We start from the raw sequence: 23,860 nt of genomic DNA on the forward strand, positions 1-23,860 counted from the left end.
ATTCTGCCAAGGTTCACATTGACGCGCCGCATACTATAGTGACGTTTACATGGATCATGAGAAATTATGTATAATATATAAGTGTACTGTTGTAATGTATACAAATAAAATGAAATATAGATACAACCTGTTTTATTGTGGTGCCAATTCGCTGGCCCAATATTACAGGGTTCTATGTTACATTTTAAAGATAGTTGAAATTCGACTAAGGCCCACTTGCACCATTCCTGGAGTTACCATGGTTACCAGTACAGTTTGACACTGGGTTGACGGTTAAGCCGCTTAACCCCGGGTTAGTGGGATGGTGCAAGTGGGCCTAAATATCACTATGACTATGTTCAAATTTCAGTTCGATAAAAGTGATACATAGAACCCTGTAATATTGGGGCAGCGAATTGGGCGTACCGTTTAACGGCGTGACAACATCAGGAACATAGACTACGCAATCGCATCATGTTTTTCTAATGCTAAAAATAAATAAATATTACAGCACATTTTTACACAAATTGACTAAGACCCACGATAAGCTCAAGAAGGCTTGTGTTGTGGGTACTCAGACAACGATATATATAATATATAAATACTTAAATGCATAGAAAACAACCATGACTCAGGAACAAATATCTGTATCATCATACAAATAAATGCCCTTACCAGGATTCGAACCCGGGACCATTCATAGGCAGGGTCACTACGCACTAGGCCAGACCGGTCGTCAAAAAAAAAAGTATATACCTATATATCTTATTAAATATTTTGGTATATAAGTTAAATTATTTTTAATCTGATTTTCAATTGCATACGAGGGGCGACTGAAAAGTTCGCGGCATAAGAAAATAAAATTAGTAATGTCGGCAATATTATTAAACTGCTAAAGAGGCGGGGAAAAAAGTAGCAGCTATTTGTTTCTTTTTTACTAGTTTAGGCCGCGAATATTTCAGCCTCCCCTCATACATACGACGCTGTACATACAATCAGCAGCAGAAGAGTGTAAGGGGCTATTCATAAATTACGTCATTTCCAATTAGGGGGGGGGGTCTGGACATCGGATGATGGTAGCATGACGTAGGAGGAAACAGGGTCATTCGAGGCATGATTTTTGGATGATTTTAGGGGGGGGGGGTCAAAAAACGATGACGTAATTTATGGACAGCCCCTAAGTGGTGTGTCCAAATTGATTCGGATCTGTATTTGACGTGTAAAACTGCCCTTGTGGCGCATTTGCTGAATGAATTGAAGTTATTTATTGGTAATAAATTAAATAACATAAAGAAATAAAATACATTTAATGAACAAAATAACCTGTACAGATTTATTTTAATAGTAAAAATAAAAACAATCCGATTTCTATTAACTTAAATATGTAACTGCCATTCCATTAATGTACAGTCGCCATCAGTTATATCGGAGCGGCCGAGGTGCTCACAAATATCTGAACACGCCTCTATTGTCAAGGAGTTAGCGTGCGTGTTCAAATATTGTGAACACCTTGGCCGCTCCGATATATCTGATGGCGACTGTACGTAAAAAAATATTAAAAAGAAACATAGTTTCTTGCCTTTGTTATGCCTTTAACAACATTAATTTATCATTTTATCAATTAATAATAAAATTAAAATTACTTATTTTAACCTTTTGAACGCCACAGGTGGCAATTGACGTCAACGCAAAATCGTGACAACGACGCCAAAGACGGCATTTGACGTCGATCGTTTTTTGATGAAAATCTATTGAAAAACACCCCACTTTTAGGTTGTCATTATTTATTAACAAAACTAAATTTTACCCCCGTGGCGTTAGTGGCACGGCAAATGGATGCGCCGTTTGGCGTTCAAAAGGTTAAAATGACTTTAACTCTTTGTTACTCTAAACCTTCTAAGTCTAAGGGATCCTCTTCCATATCATATTTATTGTGTGTCTTCATATGAATGTTCACGTCTGCCATCCTTTTCGCCCTATAGCCACATATCCCACATTCGTACGGTTTCTCCCCGCAGTGTATCCTCATATGAATTAGCATGTCCGTTTTATGGCGAGTTTTGTGCCCGCACTCATCGCATTGGAAGGGTTTCTCTCCCGTGTGTTGCATGATATGAGTTTTGAGAACTGATATGTGCCGACACCTAAATTCACACAGCGCACATTGATAAGGCTTCTCGCCAGTGTGTCTCATCTCGTGACTTTTCAAATGAGTTTTGCGTGTACACCTGAACTCACAGAAACTACACTGAAAGGGTTTCTCTCCGGTGTGCACCAGCAGATGTCTATCCATATCTGTTCGTAAAGCAGCCTTGTAACCGCAAAAGTCGCATTCATAAGGTTTGTTTCCCGTGTGTATCATTAGGTGGTTTTTCAGGGACTTTTTCACTTTACACGCATAAGCACAATACGTACACTTGAACGGCTTTTCGTCTGAATGTACTTTCTGATGTTCTTTGATACCCACTTTCCTGCTGCATCTGTAGTCGCAAATGTTGCATTTAAATGGTTTTTCACCGGTGTGCCTCATTTCATGATACTGAAAGGTACTTTTTGCAGTAGTCACGTAATCGCAGTAGCTACATTTAAAGGGCTTTACGTCTTTATCATTCTTGTGTTTTCTCTCATGAATTTGTAAGTGTCGTTTCCGGTAACCCTTGTAGTTACAACGGCTACATTCGAATGGTTTTTCACCGGTGTGTTTCATTTCGTGTATTTTTAATTTAGTTTTCTGCTTGCACGCGAAATCACAGTGACTACATTTAAAGTGATTTTTATTTAAGTGAGTTAATTCGTGTTTTATTAAGTCTGTTTTCCTTTTACACTTGTAGTTACATTTGTTGCAGTTAAGAGGCTTAACGCCAGAGTGTATCATTTGGTGAAGTCGTAAGGATGTCTTGCGACAAGACTTATAGTCGCAGTGAGTACATGTATAGGGTTTCACTCCAGTGTGTGTCATAATATGTTTACGTAAATCACTCTTTGTATAACATTTGTACTCGCAATCGTTACACTCAAATCGTTTCTCACCGGTGTGTATAATTCTGTGACCCTGTAAGTCTCTTTTTCTTTTACCTTTGTAGTTACAAATATTGCAGCTATACAGTCTCTCATTCGTATGTGTGTCCTGGTGTTTTTGCATATTATATTTCCGTTTGCATTTAAAATCGCATTTATCGCATGAGTAAGGTTTCTCGCTACTGTGTGTCGTTTGATGTCTGCGGAAACTGCCTATATATGAAGTTTTGTAGCTACATTGTCGACAGTGAAACATACCATTCAAAGAGTGACTTTTTAAATGTGCCTGCAAACTTTTCTTATTTTCTGTCGTAAACTCGCATTCAGAACACATGAAACTGACGACGCCATGTTTATCTTTCTCATGCTCTAACACAAGTAATTTATTTTCAAATAAAGAACCACAGAAATCACAGACAAATTTTCCATCAGAATTACGTATATGTCGCGAGTGAGTGTGCATATGTTTTGTCAAGACTGACTTACTTTTGAATCCCTTGCCACAGTCATTGCATTCATACTTTACAGTATTTGGTTTGGTATTTAACATTCTGTTTGGTCGCTTCAAAGTAGTTCGTGGTTTGTATAGGTTGGTATGTCGCAACTGGTAATTGCCGACACTCGAGGTATAGTCTGGTCCGAGCTTATACACGCGGCGCCCGACGCGGCAGGAGCGCCGCCTCTCGTTCACGATGACACGCTCCAGGCGGACCGAGCAAGCCCTGTTGCAGCAATCTTGAAAAAAAAATAATGTATTAATCAATTAGAAAAAAAGTTTTCTTGACAAAAAAATCATTTATAATATTTGCAAATTTTTATCACTGGACAGAGAAGTAAGTAAGGATGGGAAGACTACTATTCACACCTACATTTTTTAAATTCGCCGCCTTTTACCACTGACGAAGTGCGTTTGCCAGAATAAATAACCTGCATTTAATTATAATTTTATACTTTCAATTGATATAAGAATTAAAAGTAACTTATTCTATAAAATGAGAATGAAACTCCGTTTGTATGGGAAGGTGAAATTTGGCCGAGGTTGCCGGGGACTCTTAAATATACACACTGTTTGACAACTGACCTTGAACAGCAGATACCATCATGGCCTGGAGCACGGATTCTGGCTCAATCTCTTCCTTCACCACATTCTCTGGATCCATTAAAGCCCGGAGCACATCTTCATACAGATCACAGGAGTCTGCAATCTCCTCTAACTCCTCTTTTATACACCGCTCCTCATTTGCACGTTTCTCCTTATTTTCTAAATCCCTTGGAGTCTTGTAGGGCGCTTCTTTTACACCATCCTCCTCTTTTATGTCCTTTATTAACTCCTTTACTGTTTCAGGCTCCTTATTTGAACACTTATCTTCTGCCTCTATATCCTTTAGACTCTCAACTTCCTTTACACTATCCTCCTTTTTAATGTTTACTACCTCCTTGACTCTGAGCTCCTCAATAGGACATTTTCCCCCATCTTTTACCTCCATTATATCTTCCTCCCTTGACCTATCATTGAGTACTTCTTTTACACTATCCTCCTTTTCTAAGAATTCTACTGCCTCCTTGACACTGAGCTCCTTATTTAGACATTTTTCTTTAACTATATTTTCCTCCCTTGACCCATCATTGAGTACTTCCTTTTCTAAGAATTCTACTGCCTCCTTGACTCTGGGCTCCTTATTTGGAAAATTTTCATCTTTTACCTCCACTATATCTTCCTTTCTTGACATATCAATATCATTGAGTACTTCTTTTACATTGAACTTCTCTGAAAACCCTTCATTAGGCTCCTTTTTCACATAGTCCTCTTCAATCTCCATTTTTACATGTATTTTTTTAAGTGACATTTTATTCTTTACACTGGCCATCTGCAATGGAAGTAGAATGTGACAAAAACATAGATGGTAGGATCCCATAGAAGTGGTATACATGTGAGACTGTGACAAGGACAAACAATATTATAATAGCTCTTTTGCTGCTACTCCTACTGAAAGATACATAAGACTATCCTGTTTGTTCACTTCCCCCCACCTTTCATGCCAGATCCAGTTATATGTATACTAGATTCATGGACAAAAAGTACTAAGCATTCAGTCAGTGGGCCTGGGCGGGACACAATAGCGTATGCCACATGACTTGTAGGCTAAAAAAAAACAATTAATCCCATAAAACCCTGAGTAGCAGCAAACCATCGACCGTTGGCAAAATAGCATTGCTGTTTTGATAATGGCTCCTCTACACGATGGGCCAATGCTGGCCACTCCAAGGGACGCAGCCATATGGTAGAATGAGATAGCAATATCACTTGCTCCCTCTAACGCATAAATGCGTCCCTTGGAGTGGCCGGCGTTGGCCCATCGTGTAGAGGAGCCATAAGAACTGGTTAGCTTCTATGAGATTATGACATTTAAATAACACTAGACTATAAATTTGAATAAGTGTTATTTAAACATATCAAAATCGCTGCCAACTTAGCTTGGCCTAACGGGTCAACTATAAGTGAAACCTGCCAAGAGCGAGTCGGACTCGCGCACGAAGGGTTCCGTACCATTACATAAAAACGGCAAAAAAATTAAGTTTGTTGTTAAGGAACAGAAATACATGATCTGTGAAAATTTCAACTGCCTAGCTATTCTGGTTCATGAGATACACCTTGGTGGCAGACAGATGGACAGCGGAGTCTTAGGATTTATAGAGTCCCATTTTTACTCCTTGGTTACAGAACCCTAAAAAGTGTGAAAGTTTATAAATGAGTTCTCTTTGAGTTAGCATACCTTTTTTTCATTATGCTTTTCCCTAAACGTTACAGCATATGACGTACACACAAGCACTTACAGGAGTTACCACGTGTGTAGGGTTTGCAATCCGGATCCGAAATGTATGAAATTATCCGGATCTGGATCTGGATCCGCGGATCTTCCCATAGGTTTCGGATCCGTCGTGCAAACCCAACACGTGTGCATAATGTTTTGATTAATTGATAATAGTTATTTATTTATTTGGTTTGACGTAAATAAATGTATTTTCTTTCTTTCTTTCTTTCTTTCTTTATGACTATGTATTAAGAGTATAAGTGTTTCGGCATATCTAGAGCTGTAAACTTATACTATAGTTCGTTTTTTTTAGCATTAGACAGAACTTGAAAGAAGGTAAGTGATCTTGGAATGTCTTTTAATTGAAAAACGCTTTTTAAAAATCATTAACTTATGATAGCAGAAGAACATAAATGATCGTATTAGATTCATAATTGTTACATATTTGCAGTAACTTATTTTTAAAAATGTTCGATTCAGGCATAAATGTAAACGGCAAGAAACTAAATCACTTGAGATTCGCGGATGATATAGTGCTCATGACTAACGATCCAGAGTCCCTAAGACACATGCTGCAAGACCTAACAAGCAGGAGCAGAGAGGTTGGCCTAACAATAAATAAAAGCAAAACTAAAATTATGACCAACAGAATGGAAGTACCAATCACAGTGGACGGGGAAGACATTGAATGGGTAAAATCATACATTTACTTGGGCCAACTCATCTCTATGTCTGATCAAATGCAACAAGAAATGAACAGAAGGTTCTGGTCCCTAAAAACCATCATGAAAAATAAAGATTACCGCATCTCAATAAAAAGAAAAGTTTTCAATATGTGTATATTGCCTATACTAATTACTAACATACGGATGCCAAACCTGGGCCACAACAGAAAAAATGACACAAAAACTAATAACATGCCAGAGGGGAATGGAGAGAAGCATGTTAGGGTACACAAAAAGAGACAGAAAACGGGCGACGGAAATAAGAGAGATCACAAAATTAGAAGATGTTACTCTAAAATCAAAAACTCTAAAATGGAAGTGGGCGGGCCACATGCTCAGGGAAAAGCAGAAGTGGTCAAACATACTGACTGTGTGGACCCCACGAGACAACAGAAAAAGGAAAAGAGGCAGACAATACAAAAGATGGTCAGATGATCTAAGGAAAACTGCGGGTCCACTATGGACACGACTAGCTAGAGACAGAGAGGCATGGAAGGCATTGGAGGAGGCCTTTGTGTCATAAGGACATGAAATTAAAGGCTTTGAAATTGAAATTTTTAAAAATGTGTTTTTCAATTAAAAGACACATCAAGATTGTTTACCTAATTTCTAATGCTAAAAAAACGAAGTATAGTATTTATTTAAAGAATTTGTTTTACAAGGGGACAAAGTGTATATTAATGTGGTACGAAAAATGGAATCTTACGCATTTTGAGGGTTTCAAAGCACGAGAGTTAAACAATATTTGGCCCCAAGTGAAACACAAAATTTTTCATCACACCAACACAAGGAAAATACTAACTGTAAAATATCAAACAAAATCAAATCAAATCGATTCAAAATTAATGTTATTAAATATTTATTATTCAAAATTTATCATTTAAAAGTCAATTCTACCAGCAACCTTAAGTAAACAACTCAAAATTTTCATTTGATTACTTTGCCTCACATGTGGATAAAATGAAACTTTCTTATCAGTTCTGGAACAATTAAGAGAACCTTTACCAGTTGGTATGGTGAAAAATAGTATAGATTGCACTACGATTATTTTTTTATTGTAATTAATAATGAAAAATCATTGCTGTAACCAGGGCCGGATTAAGCATGTCGGGGCCCCTAGGCAGTGCGAAGCTCAGGGCCCCCTACAGTCAGTTCTGCACACAGCACATTCAATACAGGGAAATAAAAGTTTGCGTTTTTAGTTTCAATCTTCCGGCGTCGGCCGTGTCGATCCAAATCGAACGATGTCTTTTTCGCTCTTATTGCATGGACATAAAGCTTTATGCTATCGGTTTTTGCCGATTCCGCGTCGCGTCAAGTGTGGGGAGAGCCCTTTAGGCTTAAGGCCAATTCCCAGTGGAATACCAAAAATGAGAGCTTCAGCGTCACTTTCTTATCTACCTCTAATGGCCAATTTTAAGCGAGGCTAAAAGCTAAGCTCACTAGAGCCGCACAGTTGATTTTCTCAATAGTTAATACATATATTGAGAGGCTGAACAGCCATTGTCCGACCATAAGACCAAACGCCGAGCCACATGATTAGAATCAACCTAATAATAATAAAAAAATCCATATATTAAAATTACTTAAATTACTAGAGTTAGACCAAGATAAGCCTGCAACAATATTGATAGCACTCGTAGTGCAAGTGTTATTTTAAACGTCGAAACTTCTATGAAATTATGACGTGTAAATAACACTTGCACTGCGTATGCTATCATAGCTCTATTAATTCACTTGCCAAGCTAACATGTAGATACAGGGCCAAAATTAAAGAACTAAAAATAAACGCGAGCGCAGCGAGCGCGAAATTTTTTGACAATATCGCAAATTGTGAAACCATGTTAAAAAGCCGGGTATCGATCTTCATCGGGGCCTAAAAGTCCGAAATGCCCCAGTGAGGCGAGCTTTCATGCGAAGTCAAAGCCGTGCTTCATCAGGCTTCAGGAGAAATAGTTCAGCACAGACACGAACCAATGTCCTTTATATTAAAAAGTGAGACCGCAGGCCGAGCTTGGCGCAGCGACGCCAAAGGCTAAGCTGAAGTAGAGGAGATGTGGAACACAATAAACCAATGGTAAATTGAGGCTGAAGGTCGAGCATTCCTTTGAAAAACTGGGGACACTTTCGTCATCTTTCTTTTTCTTTGGTTCAACCAATCTAGTCTTCGTGGTTCTGAGTCGAAATAACCCAAAAGTTGTTGGTTGTTTGAAATTTTTTCGAACCATTTTTCCTGAAAACCTCTATTATTACAACTTTACAACAGGTACTTACGCAGAATGCGCCTCGTAAACTTTTACGTATTGCTTCAATTTTATTACAGTAGGTATTTCATTAATTTAAAGAATGGATGAAAAAAAAACAATAACAAAGCATACCTATTCATTATTATAAGAATAGCCTAGCCGAGGCGGGGCCCCCAAGCCGAGGCGGGGCCCCTAGGCAGTTGCCTACTTTGACTTAGGGTTAATCCGGCCCTGGCTGTAACTACTTGCCAAAGTCGAATGCAGCCGTCCTCAATGCTCGCACGCCATCGCTGTTGTTGCCTATCTAAAATGAACTTCGCACATATTGTATTCGTCGTTATACTCGAAATGAAATCGGGTACATTAAACACAATGATATTAATGTGGCAATCAGTAAGAGTATTGTTACTGTTAACTTATTATAATAAAAAGAGAATAAAGAGATACAAGAGAAGAGATTTATTTTGACGTTGACTTTGACACTTGTTTTTTTTTATTTGTCCTTCCGGACAGGCTAACAGTGTTGCCAGGGCTCTGGAGTCCTAAGTTACATTTCGTTTCCCTAAAAGTCACGTTTTTGCTGCTTAAGTCACATTTTTATATTATTGTATTGTATGGGCAGGTATAGCTGGTCAAGCAAATCTTGTCAGTACAAAAAGGCGCGAAATTCAAATTTTCTATGAGATGATATACCTTTGCGCCTACATTTTTCAAATTTGTCGTCTTTTTCTACTGACAAGATCTGCTTGACCAAGTTTAAATCGATTTTGTTAGAAAAAATTCAGAAAATAATATATTTCACAAAAAATCTACTAACTTTATATAATTTTTCTTTTTGAACATACACATTTTCATACTTAATGCTATTTGTGATCGATTTCATGAATTTTAAGGCGTATCCAGACTAGTCAATTTTTCGCCAATCTGATTAAATTTCTCGATCGAATCAGGGCGTGCGGACGCAAACGCCAATTTGGCTCGCCGAATTAAACCACCGATTATGACCGATATTACCGATAAAATGGAGTGCCGGCGCAAGAATACCATTTTGTGACGCCAGTATTTTCGTTTTGGGGCATTTTTTCAATTTAGGGGGCACTAATATCACCATAAATCTATTGATATTTTTCTTCCTGAAAATAATCAATTCTAGCAGCCTCACATGTGGATAAAATGCAACTTTCTTATCAGTTTTTGAACAATCACGAGAGCTTTTAAGCGGTATCCAGACGGGATGACCTAATCGACTGATTTGATCAGAAATAAAATTGGCGTCAATCTCCGATTTAAGGCGTATTCAGATTAGTCAATTTTTCGCCAATCTGATTAAATTGCCCGATCGAATCAGAGGCCGCCAGAGGCGTATAGAAAACTACGAGGTATACTATCAAACTAAATAACACCGTCATGTCAAGGTAACAAGTCTCATTTTGCCACGACTATTATAATAAACATGATGGTGGATGGTGGTGGGCGAATTTCGCAGACAGCGAAATCGACTCCACACTCGCGTTCGCGGCTTCGCCCGCGATTCACGCGCATAGTCTGGAGGGGGCTTAACGACAAAGTGCCAGTGCAACTGTCAACTTGGGTGCGTTCACTGCGTTCCTAAATGATACGAATTGCAGAATTAAACTTATCCAAAATTCGACATTCGACTAGCTTGAAAAGTCACAAAAATTGCCTCATGATCGAAAGTCACGCACATGTCACACGAGAAGGCGAAAAGTCACGAAAAATGTGACTTTTGTGACCATCTGGCAACACTGCAGGCTAAGACTAAAGGCCATACTGCCTCGTCTTCTGACCTTCATTAAAAATTCTCTCTCATTTAAAATTAAAGAGTGACAGAGAGAATCATACTATCTTTGTCTTACACTAGTACTAGCACCCAAAAGAAAAGGATGAGTATAATTTTTGTTCTTATTTACTGAGAAATTTGTTTTGACAGACGATCGTTCAGAAACCAAGGAGATTTTACCGCAAGTCAAGTTTTACTTAAAGATCCTTTCAGACGTGACGATTTTTCGCACAATCTGATACCGCGAAAATCGTACTTCGTCTCACTCTAATTACGTCTTAAAAAGATATCCGCAATTTTCCGTTATCACAGAACACAGACACACAGATTTATCACAGAGATTGAAGTTAAGCGACTCAAAGTTCTTACGCAAGTAAATGAGACACTACAAAATACTTTTATAATATAAACATTTATTTCATATGAAATGCATGAATAAATTGAATAATACATAGCAGCAACGGAAGATTCGTCAAGTGGACACAAATGCAAATCAGCCACAGTCTTTGTCAATACTATAGAGATATAAGCAAGCTTAAAATCAAAGGTGCAAGTGAGGAATGAGGAATCCTCTTTGGTTCTTAGTTTATCGTCTTCCTTAGCTTCGTTGCATTGAGTAGCCCGCATACGATGCAAAGTGTATTCGGCTTCTAAGTCTCTCTTGTCAGTTTCAGTAGCTTGCTGATATTTGGAGCACGTCGCACAAAGATCCTTCTTGGGTTTAAAAAATTAGTAATTGTACTCTGAACAAAAAATACGACGATATGTTTTTTCACTTACTGGTTGTATACCATGTTTCGGGCAAAAGTTGTCTTTATACAATGTATGCATTTTGGAAACAGACAAATTGCTCTCTAGGTAGAGTTTCTTTGATGTATTAAGAACATAGTGGGATTCCATAGCCGGTAAACTTTCAATATGCCTTTTGACCATATTTCTAGCTTGTTCGCTTATTTTATTTCCAGGATATTTTTTACCTCTATTGTCTTGTCCTATGAAGGAACCAGTAGAGCCCATATGTTTAACGGCTGTGTTAATAGGCCCATTTGATATATTCAAAGTTTTTTGGAAAAAGTTTGCACACACTCTTTGTTTACCGTTGCCGTTTTCCAAATAATATTTTTTCGACACATTGCGTGCCCCTTTTTCGGTTACATTAACTTTTCTACGTTTCGGGTATTCCAGATGGACGTATTTCAAAATGAAATCTTTTTGCCTGCCATAGTCTGCAAGGCCCCAATAAAGTCTACAGATCCGAATTCTTATCTCTTCTGGTATATTGTCAGTGCACTTAAATTTACATCGAGAGCAATCAATGTATTTTGGTGCTTTAGCTGGACAATCCTTTGTATTGTTCTTATAAGGCAGGCAATTGGCTCTTTTCGCCTTGTTTATGGTTCTGTTTACGTTTGGATTGCTCTTTCTCTTCCTTGTTAGAGATTTTTCCTCATGATCACAACCATAATCTGAGAAATCTTTAATATTATCTGACTCTTCTTGAGGCGTATACTGAGAATCAGGATCTTGAGCTGAATCAGGCGTAAAATCACCATTGGAGTCAAATTCATAGTCTACTAACTTCACGTGGTTCTCCTTTGCCTGAATATGAAATTTGTACAACAATCATTAGTGAAATCTAAACTGGGATTGGGACTGTGACTGGGACTTAGTCAATCTGTGTATGTATAATTAATTATTATGAAATGAATTTGTATCAGTAGTAAATTGTAATTGTTGAATTTTGTTGGCTGAGATACGCGTCATACTCGTGAACGGGTGCTGTTTGTGGAGACTGGTCTGTTTAAGCTAACACGAGCTATTATACTTAGTAACTTAATTTTTATTAATTAATTACAGTGAGACGCCTCATTTTGTTCTCGTATGTTTCTTTTCTCTTAATGAATGTATTAATTATACAGGATATTGACTCTTGGAGACCCTATACATCTCTAAGGATAACTTGATAAACTATATAATCTTATAGTTCTGACACCTAGAGACATTTACACCTCTAAATATTATAGATTTTTTTGTGTGTTTTTTTATCTGTATTTTGTATGTAATTCGACATTAAGAGACCATATACATCTCTTAGTAATTGTAATACGTTAGATTGAATTGTTAGTTTTATTTTATAAAATTGTTGATGTTATTATTTTTGCTTTTATGTAAATTCAATGTTGACGTGTAAAAGTGCCCTTGTGGCCTATTTGCTGAATAAATGTTGATATTTGATATTTGTATTTTGTTATTATTTTTTATTTTATTTTAATTTATTTACAATGTACTTTGACGATGCAAAAGAGATTGTAAAATCCTGCTTGATTAAATGAGATTTTCTTCTTCTATTCTATTCTATTATAATAAGAATGTCCTGCCGAAGCGTAACTTTTTCCATTTTATTCCATTAATTTGGAACTCCCTCCTTGTTACTAAATAGAACCCCTTGGTTATAACACTTAAGCCCCCATTCCCACGGGAGCTTTTTCAACGCGCGTTAAAAAAGCGTTATAATGACACAAATGGATAACCATGTATGTATTCACACGACAGCGGTGGCGCTTTTTATCAAGCGTTGTTGGATTTTCGACTTTAAGCCTTGGTCATTAAGTCGAATTTAGAGTGCGGACAGATTCAAGCGCTCTTTTAACGCGCGTTGAAAAAGCTGTTGTGCGAATGGGGTCTTAAGGCCGCGGACTGGACGCACGTGGCGCGGCGAGCGAGACGAACCACCGCGCAACGCGTGCCTCCAATCCGCTGCCAGCGCTGTTATCTATGCTATAGTCGTTCAATTTGTAGCTGGGCTATAACCGCGAAAATCGAAGTTCGCAAATTGCGGGCATCTTTCTCTGTCACTCTACGCCTTCATTGGAGTAAAAGAGAAAGATTCCCGCAATTTGCGAATTTCGGTTTTCGCGGTAGCCGCTCTGTAGCGCTCGACTCGCTATTTTCGCGGTTATAGCCCAGTCTAAAATGTGTCATCGAGATGCGTAACAAAGGCGCGTTATCGGAAAGCGCACCTACACTGGGTTTTAGCATTGGAGTAGCCCGCGCTCAGGTGCCAATTAGAATTTATAGGACCCTTTTTTTGCAGGTTTTTCTCTTCGTTCGGGGCCAACTACAAATCAAACAACTATACATCCTGTGACTCGTCGACTGCCTGCGTGAGCGCACGTTTTTTGTTCACATAACACCTCACGTCGTGTTTCCTTACACGAAGTTCCGATCTACTTTTACTACGTGTAGATATTTGGCTATCACAATTGCTACCCTTGCTACTATATTTATACTGATCGCACTGGTAAGTTGTAGCATGTTGCTTGCTACCATAATTATACTGTTCAAAATAGTAAGCATGTTGCTTAAAATGTTGTTGCAAATTACATTCACGCCCGCTAGTATAACTACATTTATCACATTTGTAAAGATTTTCTGCATGATTATTCGACATATGAATTTCCAGATCATCTTCGTACGCACTAGCAAATCTACATTTGGCACATTGGTAAACCTTGTGTTTAGTATGTGTCCTTACATGACGTCTCAAAGTGGTTTTTTTGACTGTACTATATTCGCACTCAGCACATTTATAACGATAAGGTCTACTTCCCGGCTTCTGTCCAGTTCGCCCTGCAACAATAATGTTTGATATATAGAGACCATAATACATATATCACCTTTATGATTTGTATGAACTTGTATAGGCAAACAATATAGGTTAGTTTGTAGATTGCATATTTTAGTATCATTTTATATAAATATATGATGAATTTTGCAATGAAATACTGTGAATTACAATGGGAAATATATAGAATATTTTTCTTTTTTTCCAATTTTTCTCATCACTAATGGAAGTCACTTACAAATATTAAAAAAAATAAAGGTACAGTAAAACATGGAGGTGATATACGAGTATTATATTATTGGCCGGCACTGTATCATTTATATCAATAATAGTAAATTATTTTCCAAGATGGCAAAGTAGTTGTTTAACAACTGGTGCTAATTTTGATACCCAAGCAAGCATGAGATTGCAAAATTGAACCTCGAGTATACACAGATAGGGAGTGCTCCCGGTACTGGCTTTCTATACAAATACAGTACTGGAACCGGGGATTCCTGGCTCTCGCCATACAAACTCAGTACCGGGAGCATTCCCTAAACACAGATAATTTAGTGATTATAGCTTTAGTCAACTTAGCAACATATACATGTTGATTACTTTTATGTATTTTTTACAGCCAAACCAGCTGCATCAAGCAAAATTTGTTAAATATTTTAGAAAATGAAACTAATGTTAAAAATTTACAGTACCGGCCAATAACCAATACCTTAAGATGTATATTGAGTACTAACCTGTTTTAGCTAACCGCTCTACTAACTCAGGGACAAGCACGAGCTCATCTTTTACAGCATGGTCTATGTACAGCCCCGCCTCCGCCGCCGCCGCGCTCGCGCCGAGTGACTCTTCTTTTATACACACATCTGAGCATGATGGCTCGGCTTTTATAGTCAAATCCTCGCACCTGGGCTCGTATTTTATAGATATACTCTCGCACCTGGGCTCGTCTTTTATAGACATACTCTCGCACCTGGCCTCGTCTTTTACAAAAACAGGATCCACTAAAGGCTCGTATTTTATAGACACATTCTCGCACCTGGGCTCGTCTTTTACAAAAACAGCATCGTCAGGCTCAGCTTTAACAGACACTCCCTCAAACGTGGGTTCATCCGTTATACACACATCGACACAGGGCTCCGTCTTCACGCAAATTCTCTCTGTGCCCTGCAACGCTGATGACTCCATCGTCAACCATGTACGACGTTTTTCGATTCACTTTAACGTAAACGCCAAGTAATAAGCTAGAATCTTTGTTTAAGTAGGATATCGTTTCAAATCCGTACAAAATAATATGTATTCAAAGACGATGCTCCCAAAGGTATGCTAAAATAAACATTTATTTATTTAATGCATTTAATGTCATTGTCAAATTTGGCAGTTTGTGAAACTTAAGTGGGTGGCAATGGCGTCATAATGGCGTGCGTTCAAATATCCAATGTTCCACGTTCCGCATGGTCGAAATAAGGGTCGTTACAGACGGGCGTACGCGACCGCGATCTTGATCCTGTCTATAAGTCGCACCAATAAAAGTCTGCAGCGGATTCGATAGCCCACGCAATGTAAGTGTTATGTATACGTCATATTTTTTTAGAATTAGAAGTTTGACGTTTAAAATGACACCTGCACTGCGTGGGCTATCAAAATCGCTGCAGACTTTTTACGATCTGACATACTACTTTATCTAATCTTTAAACGAGCAATTCTTGTTTATTTATTTATATATGTACATATGTGTATATTACGGGGATCTCGGAATCGGCTCCAACGATTTCGGTGAAAGTTGCCAGTTGGGGGTTTTCTGGGACGATAAAATCTACTCGTAGCTAGGTCTTATTTCTGGAAAACGCGCATCTTTACTTTTTTGTGTTTTACGAGCAAAGCTCGGTCTCCCAGATATTAGTAAGTAAATTAAGCACAATTAAGCAACAAACCCATTCGTTGGCTTGGTGTGTACGTACCATTATATTTTACATTCGATCTATATATTATGGCCGGTTTAGATTCGCGGCTTGCGGGTCGGCTCGCGGCGCGTCTCGTGGCTCGCCTCAAGGGCGTAAACCCGTCGAGCTAATGATTACACTCCCGCCTCGTGGCTGTGGCTCGTAAGCTCGTCGAGCTAATATATTTAAAACACTAACGGCACGGCATAAGGTTTATAACTGAATGACAAGCCGAACGCGAGTGTAAACGCAAGCGCGCGTCCCGCGCGAGTTCCTTTGGCGCGTGCCCAAAAAACCGCTCCTCCACGGCTCTGGCTCGCGCGAGAATGTAAACCGCTTGTTATAGTATAATATAACTCATTGCATTACATCCTATACTCTGTATCTTTAGGTATTTAAATAATAGTAAACAAAAACTACCCTCAAAAGGCTACTTAAACCAGTTGAGGGTAGATGAAAACATTACATGATCAAGTAATGTAGGTTAAAGTCAGGTCGTTCAGTGACAGATCCAGGTGGTTTTGTATTTGGTTGGTTAATGAATAAAAGTTTTAACTACCCGAAAATGTACAAATTATTTAATTACCTAAAAATACATTTCAGACTGCATTACCATCAGGTGAGATTGTGGATTAAACTAGTCTTTGAATTAGGATTGTTCATTTTTTTTAGACCCCCATTTTTATTTTATTTTCTGAAAATATAGGTTAATTTAAGATACCAATTTGAATGATTTAGTCATTCGTGGCTCGGTTGAATATTTATAATTTATTGAAAATATGAGATACGACTTTTCGTAAATTACATGTCGTCGGCTGATTAGGATAATGCACAAGCAACAACAAGCATTTAAAAAAATAGTTGTCATTGTCAATTGATTGTAATGTCACCTGTCGACAATGTCAGTGTCACGAGTTTCTATAAATAACAATCGTCTGGAATGGATAACTCGTTTATTTTGAATCATTAATTTCAAAATACCTACGCTATAAATTTGAGAAAGCTGATTCCAGAAATCTGCCTAAGTTATATAATATAACTTAGTTTTATTGGAGTATGTATCCATATAGCATCCAACTCCAACCATAACTTGGCTGAAATCAAGGGAGCAAAAATACAAATGTAAGTTACCTACATCATATATATTTTAACTGATTCGATTTGTAAGAAGATTGGATTCATAAAATCGTTACAAGCGTCCATTGCTAAAGGTAGCTTAGCACCCAGTGGGTGCTTTCTGCCGGCTTGTCACCATTGTTTGGATATTGTACTACATACTTATACTACTATATTAGGAACATGCCAATTTTGCTAATTATATCCTATTATTTCAGGTCATCGTGATTCCTATTTAGATACAGCTGTGAGATATGTAACTGCACTTGGGCCCAGAACAAAGTTGAGCATTTTGTATTGAAACGAACGTCATATTAATTATTAATCGTCGTAATACTTTACGACCGTAAATAATGCCTGGGAACAGAGTAAATAACAAACCATACACTTCTCTTCTGGATGGTCAACAAGAAGCCACCATTGTCAGATGCTCGTGCAGAACATGATAAACATACATTTAATGTAAAGTTACTATTTTTTTTGGAAACATATATAACATATTTCCCAAATTAATAAAAAAGTAGGTAAACAAAAACATGTTTTATTATTCACAACTCTTTATTAAGTCTTGTCCACCATGATATCAGCAGCTTGAACTGCAACATGTACCTGGAAATTAGAAATTATATCTTTTTAAAGCAGTTTCAGGCTGAATTTTGAGTATGGCTATGTATTCTTGTATATTCCTTCTTTCTAGTAGGCACCATCTCTGTTTAACGGTTTGCCTTTAGATACTCTGGCTACATTACCACAGAAAATAAATAGATACCACGACCCTACCAATAAAGTGAGCTTTTAAATACTTAATTGTAGTAAATTAATATTAATTTTATACTTACATCAACGTGATTCTCACAGCAATACTGTGTGTAACACGTGAAGTAGGTAGGTATTCCAAGTTTAATTCACGGCACCATCTTTCACGTCGTAGGTCTTCGTGGATTCGAACTATTATTTTTGTGAATCATTCCCACACATAGGAACAAGGTTTTTGATATATTATTAAGCAATGAAATCTACTGTTTAGGTATTAATTATAAATCAAATTGTAACAAACAAGCGCAGCGGTTTAACTGAAAAATTTTGTTATGACAATCGATGACAATGATAATTTTGACAATACGTGAGTGACGGATTTATTTACTATGGTTCGATAACTTTTATTATGCAATGCTTTTACATTCAGCCCAGGAGAAGGTCAAACTAAGGTCATAAGGATATTTGTTGAAATATCTTCAATCCTCAATTATTATATCGCAGCAAATGTCGGAAACTGTTTAAAAACCTTATATCTCGAAATGGTTTTCGAAATAGAACATTTGAAAAAAAATGAACAATCCTAATTGTGGTCAAATGCTTACCTTATTTTTCTATTAAAAAAACAACGGGTTGCACTCCGGGAGTGCCGGCAGAAGTGAAAACTCAACGACATTGTAACTCAAAATATTAATAACAGCGCCATTTAGTGCAAAATGTCTGCAGCACTATATATAATTGAGGTTAACGCCATCTAGCGTTATTTCGTCGCATTACTTGAAACCCCTAAGCACATCACTGTGAGTACTGCAGTTATATTAATACCAGTTTGAGGGAAACTCACTAGATGGCATTTGAATAAAAAAACACAATGACATTGTCCGTCACACAATCGCCCTGCGCCGCCTAAACGAAACAGCAGGCTCAGGCATACATTTTCGCCGCGCGGTAGAAAGAGAGGGTTACGCCTTACGCTGTCTCGAGTTTAAAAAATTTTCCCCACCTCAAAAAGTGCGCAGCGCCGCTAAAGAAGTTTTCACTTCAATAATAGCTTAAATTAAAGATCTGACAAAAAAAGAGTAAAAATTAAAGAGTGGCAATACAGTAGTGTCGTCCCTTTTTCTTAGACTAGTTTAAAAGGGACGACACTATAGTATTGCCACTTTTTAATTTCTACGAAATACATACTTATATAAAACGTTTCTTAAGCTATACTTCGTTTTTTTTAGCATTAGTAATTAGGTAAACAATCTTGATGTCTTTTAATTGAAAAACACATTTTAAAAATAAGTTACAGCAAATATGTAACAATTATGAATCTAATACGATCATTTATATGCTTCTGCTTTCATAAGTAATAGTTTTATATTTTTATAAAGCGTTTTTCAATTAAAAGACATATCAAGATCGCTCACCTCCTTGCAAGTTCTTTCGAATGCTAAAAAAAACGAACTATAGCTCCGTAATAATTATACACCATTGATTAATTATTTATATATTTTAAAAAGTAAGTACATACATAATAATATGCATACATTTTAATATGCAAAAAAAGGAATTATGGATCAAGTCAATAAATAATACTTTAAAAAAGGGATTTTTATCTTTTATTTTTTTAATGCAAGCTAAAAGAAATTTAATGATTCAACGCTGAATCACTGTCAAACTTCGGTATTGTAGGAAGTGTCCTTTCTGTACGGGAGTACTACTCATTCTGAGGGGCTACCGCGAAAACCGTTTTTCGCAAATTGCGGGGATCTTTCTCTTTTACTCCAATGAAGGAGTAATTAGAGTGACAGAGAAAAATGCCCGCAATTTGCGAACTTCGATTTTCGCGGCTATAGCCCTGTGTCTATGCTACATCGTGCGACTCGTCGACTGTCTGCATAAGCGCACGTTTTTTGTTCACATAACACCTCACCTCGTGTTTCTTTACATGATGTTCCAAACTAGTTTCATGGTCGCTACCATAATTATACATTTCACACTGGTAACTTTCAGCATGTGCCTTTATATGTAGTTGCAGAAAACTTTTGCGGCTGCTAGCAAAACTACAGTACTCACATTTGTAAGGTTTTTCTCCAGTGTGAGTTCTTATATGAATTGATAACCTTCCTTTGTAATCAGTAGCATAACTACATTTATCACATTTGTATAGCTTTTCAGGGTGATTCAACATATGAATTTGCAAATTGGTTTTGAATGCACTAGCATAATTACACTCGCCACATTTGTAAGGTTTGTTTTTAGAATGTGTCCTTACACTACGTGTAAAAGAGGTTATTCCCGGCCTCTTCTGTCGAATTTGTCCTGCAACAATGTTTGATTTTGATTTATAGATACCATATGTAATTTAATAATAGTTAATTGTTTTCCATGGGGGCAAAGTAATTGTTTAACCACTCATGCCACTCGTGCTCACTGTTTTGATACCCGAGAAAGCGTAAGATTGCAAAATTGAACTTGGGAGTTATGGAGTGGTTCAAAACTGTCGAATCATAAGCGTTGCAGGGGTCACAAAGCATGACAGTTGATTCTAGTCTACTGAGAACTAACCTGTTGGTGCGTGGCGCTCGCGCCGCTCCACTAGCACGGGGCCGAGCACGAGCTCATCTTTCACGGCGTGATCGGTATACAGCTCCGCCGCCGCCGCCGCCGCCGCGCTCATGCCGAGCGACTCCTCTTTTACACAAACATCTGACCACGAGGGCTCGTCTTTTATAAATACAGGATCCACTAAAGAATCGGCTTTTATAGACACACTATCGCACCTTCGCTCTTCTTTTATAGACATACTCTTGCACCTGGGCTCGCCTTTTATAAACATAATCTCGCATCTGGGCTCGTCTTTTATAGACATTAACTCGCACCTGGGCTCGTCTTTTATAGACATAATCTCGCACCTGGGCTCGTCTCTTACAAAAACAGCATCCTCTAAAGGGTCGGTTTTTATAGACACACAATCGCACCTGGGCTCGTCTTTTATAGACACACTATCGCACCTGGGCTCATCTTTTATTGGCACACTCTCGCACCTAGGCTCGTCTTTTACTATAACAGCATCCAGTAAAGGCTCGACATTAACAGACACTCCCTCGAACGTGGGTTCATCTGTTATACACACTTCCTCACAGGGCTCAGCCTTTACGCGAATATTCTCTGTACCCTGTAATGCTGACACCATTGTCAACTCTCTAGGTTCCATTATTCTTTAGTGTCACGTAAATATCCATAAAAAATTTAATAAAAGTAAACAGAAAAAGCTATTTCTTTTCTACAGCAACCAACCAATATCAGTATGACACATGTCATGTATGTAGCGATGACGTGCGATGCGTTCCAATACTTCTATCATGAAATAAAACGTATTTTTGAAAAAAAAAGTGTTCTTTGTATATTTGAAGGCCAGTCCAAGCAGGACAATTTTTCTTACATTCTGATTAAATTGCCTGATTTTATCAGGATGTGTGCCAAGGTGTGATCGCTAAAATAAAATCATAAGTCTCAAGCCCGCTCCAGACTATGCGTGTGAAACGCGGGCGAAGCCGCGAACGCGAGTGTGGAGTCGATTTCGCTGTCTGCGAACATCGACGCCACACTTGCGTTCGCGGCTTCGCGCACGAGTGTGGAGGGGGCTTCAGAGCGAATAAGATATTTTTTCCGGTACGCCCGTCTGCCGTCTGTAATGGCTTTTAAAATCGGATAAAGTAGGATTTTAGCAGATTTTATCTTAGCGTAGACGCTAAATGAGATTGATGCAAATTTATTTTCTGATCAAATGGGTCGTTTTAATCATTCCGTTTGGGTGGGCCTTAAGGCCCGCTGCCAAAAAAAAAACCTGTCGCCAACTCGCCAACGCCATTTGCAATTTTGCATTTTATTATTTACTGTATTACTGTACTGTGATTCTCTACGGAAAATTTAACAAATTGGAATAGTATTATCAAATAATCTCCTAGTATTATAAAACGTAGTGTTCCAGCCAGTGTTCTCTGTATAACTTCAATTCCTGTTTTAGTATATTCTATATGGACTTGAAACAATATCCCTATTTCGAATGGAGTCTTCAGCGTTACAGGGCACAGAGAATGTTTGCGTAAAGATCGAGCCCTATGAGGAAGTGATAACATATGAGCCCCCGTCCGCGGAAGTGTCTGTGAAGATTGAGCCACAGTATGATGTGTATGTAAAAGACGAGTCCAAACGCGAATGTGTATACATACAAGCTGAGCCATCGTACTCAGGTGTGAGTATAAAAGACGAGTCGGCCGGCGTGAGCGCGGCGACGGGGCTGTACTCCGAACACGCCGTTAAAGATGAGCTTGTGCTCGGCTCCGAGCTAGTAGAGCGGTGCGGCATGCGCCACGCACCAACAGGTCAGTTGTGGGATCTAACCATGATCTAACTATAAAGGCATTTCTTTTTGTGATGAACATATATTTGTGATGAACGTTTGATGCGTGCGTGGTGTTTAAGTTGTTTTATTTTTGATTATACGGGTATACGGTTAATAAAACTCATCTCTCGCAAAGGAATTTGAGATTAATTTGGAAAAGTAACAAAATAGAAGGTAATCCACTATGCTTTATATGTCATCCGCTTAGTATGACGTGTTTGTCACTTCCCTTCAATATCATTATAAGCGGATCCTACTGTATGTATATATCGTCTCCTAGTACCCATAGTACAAGCCTTGCTTAGTTGAGTCTAGGTTGACCTGTGTTAGATGTCCTCTAATATTTATCTACGGGTAAATATTGTTATAATCTGCGGGTGATTTCAGTTTTCAACATAGATATAGAAGCAAAGCAGTCATGTGAAATTGTCCCTGAGAGACGAGACGAGAGACTCGACACAGACGGAGACAGCCCAAGACAAGTTCCTGAAGCTGATGTAAAGGGACAAAGGAACGCCAAAGTTGGGAAAGCTAAAAGAAACAAAGGAGGTAATGGATCCGTGTAGACATGTACCCCCTTATTCATGAAAAATTACAGGCCTGATTTAGTTAAATTATGTTTTATCCCTTTCTTACAAATACATAAGTCAAAATGATAGATACAGACAAACAATTATTAGCTAATTGAAGATTGTAGAGCGTTTAGAAATTAGGGGCATAATATTTAATTTGCCCGTGGCAAGGCCGTCTTAAACTATGCTGGGTCACTTGGGCACATAAGAATTTGGGGCCCTTTTGGTAAGAATGTAAATGAAACTAGCATTTTTCTAGTTTCTACTATGATCTTCTATTTATTTTTTATAAGAGCTGTAAAACAATTGAAGGGATATTTATTAAAACAGATATTAAATAACAAAATAAATAAATCATAAATCTAGCCCTAAATTAGCCTGAGGCATTCAATCAATCAATCAATCATTTATTTATTTGCAGATAAAACATGGTAGGTACAATGCATGCAAATACAATTATATTAACATTACATCACCGGTAATGTCAAAATTAAAATTAATTACAAAAATCAAAAGAATTAAAATCCATTACAATTAAAATCATAATAACAAATAAATTATGCCTTGATCGCTGGCTTTACTATGGGACCAAATCCGAAATCGCGAAAAAAAACTGGCCTTCCCATAGAACACGACAACATGTGATCGGCCGAAATGTATGAAACTACCAATTTTTTTTTTCGCGATTTCGGAGTTGGTCCCATAGTAAAAGTTGTTCAGTATGGGCTTGTGTATCATGCCTTGATCGCTTGCTCCACGACCCCGGAATCACCCTGTATATTAAATGTCAGTTAATTAGTTTACCAATAAAATTAAGAAAATAAGTTAAAACAGAAGAAGTACAAAAAGAGAATACATAATCAGAGTAAAAATATA

General features: G+C 37.8%; 3 protein-coding genes across 3 annotated transcripts; all 3 read right to left on the minus strand.

Moving 5' to 3' along the window:
- Positions 1–1,386: 1,386 nt before the first annotated feature.
- Positions 1,387–5,125, minus strand: LOC134677361 (zinc finger protein 271-like). The gene is made up of 2 exons (XM_063535795.1): positions 4,079–5,125; positions 1,387–3,732 (listed from the first exon to the last, which is right to left on the minus strand). The coding sequence occupies exons 1-2, from the start codon at positions 4,926–4,928 to the stop codon at positions 1,862–1,864; spliced, it is 2,721 nt and encodes a 906-aa protein (XP_063391865.1). The 5' UTR covers positions 4,929–5,125; the 3' UTR covers positions 1,387–1,861.
- Positions 5,126–10,975: 5,850 nt separating this feature from the next.
- LOC134677368 (uncharacterized) lies at positions 10,976–15,560 on the minus strand. The gene is made up of 3 exons (XM_063535803.1): positions 14,939–15,560; positions 14,118–14,212; positions 10,976–12,181 (listed from the first exon to the last, which is right to left on the minus strand). Exons 1-3 carry the CDS (start codon positions 15,387–15,389, stop codon positions 11,312–11,314), a joined length of 1,416 nt encoding a protein of 471 aa, XP_063391873.1. The 5' UTR covers positions 15,390–15,560; the 3' UTR covers positions 10,976–11,311.
- A 3,899-nt stretch (positions 15,561–19,459) lies between these two features.
- Positions 19,460–21,307, minus strand: LOC134677638 (RE1-silencing transcription factor-like). The gene is made up of 2 exons (XM_063536099.1): positions 20,573–21,307; positions 19,460–20,326 (listed from the first exon to the last, which is right to left on the minus strand). Exons 1-2 carry the CDS (start codon positions 21,219–21,221, stop codon positions 19,869–19,871), a joined length of 1,107 nt encoding a protein of 368 aa, XP_063392169.1. The 5' UTR covers positions 21,222–21,307; the 3' UTR covers positions 19,460–19,868.
- Between the last annotated feature and the right edge of the window lie 2,553 nt (positions 21,308–23,860).

Source organism: Cydia fagiglandana, chromosome 26, assembly GCF_963556715.1.
Source record: "Cydia fagiglandana chromosome 26, ilCydFagi1.1, whole genome shotgun sequence".
Lineage (NCBI taxonomy): Eukaryota > Metazoa > Arthropoda > Insecta > Lepidoptera > Tortricidae > Cydia > Cydia fagiglandana.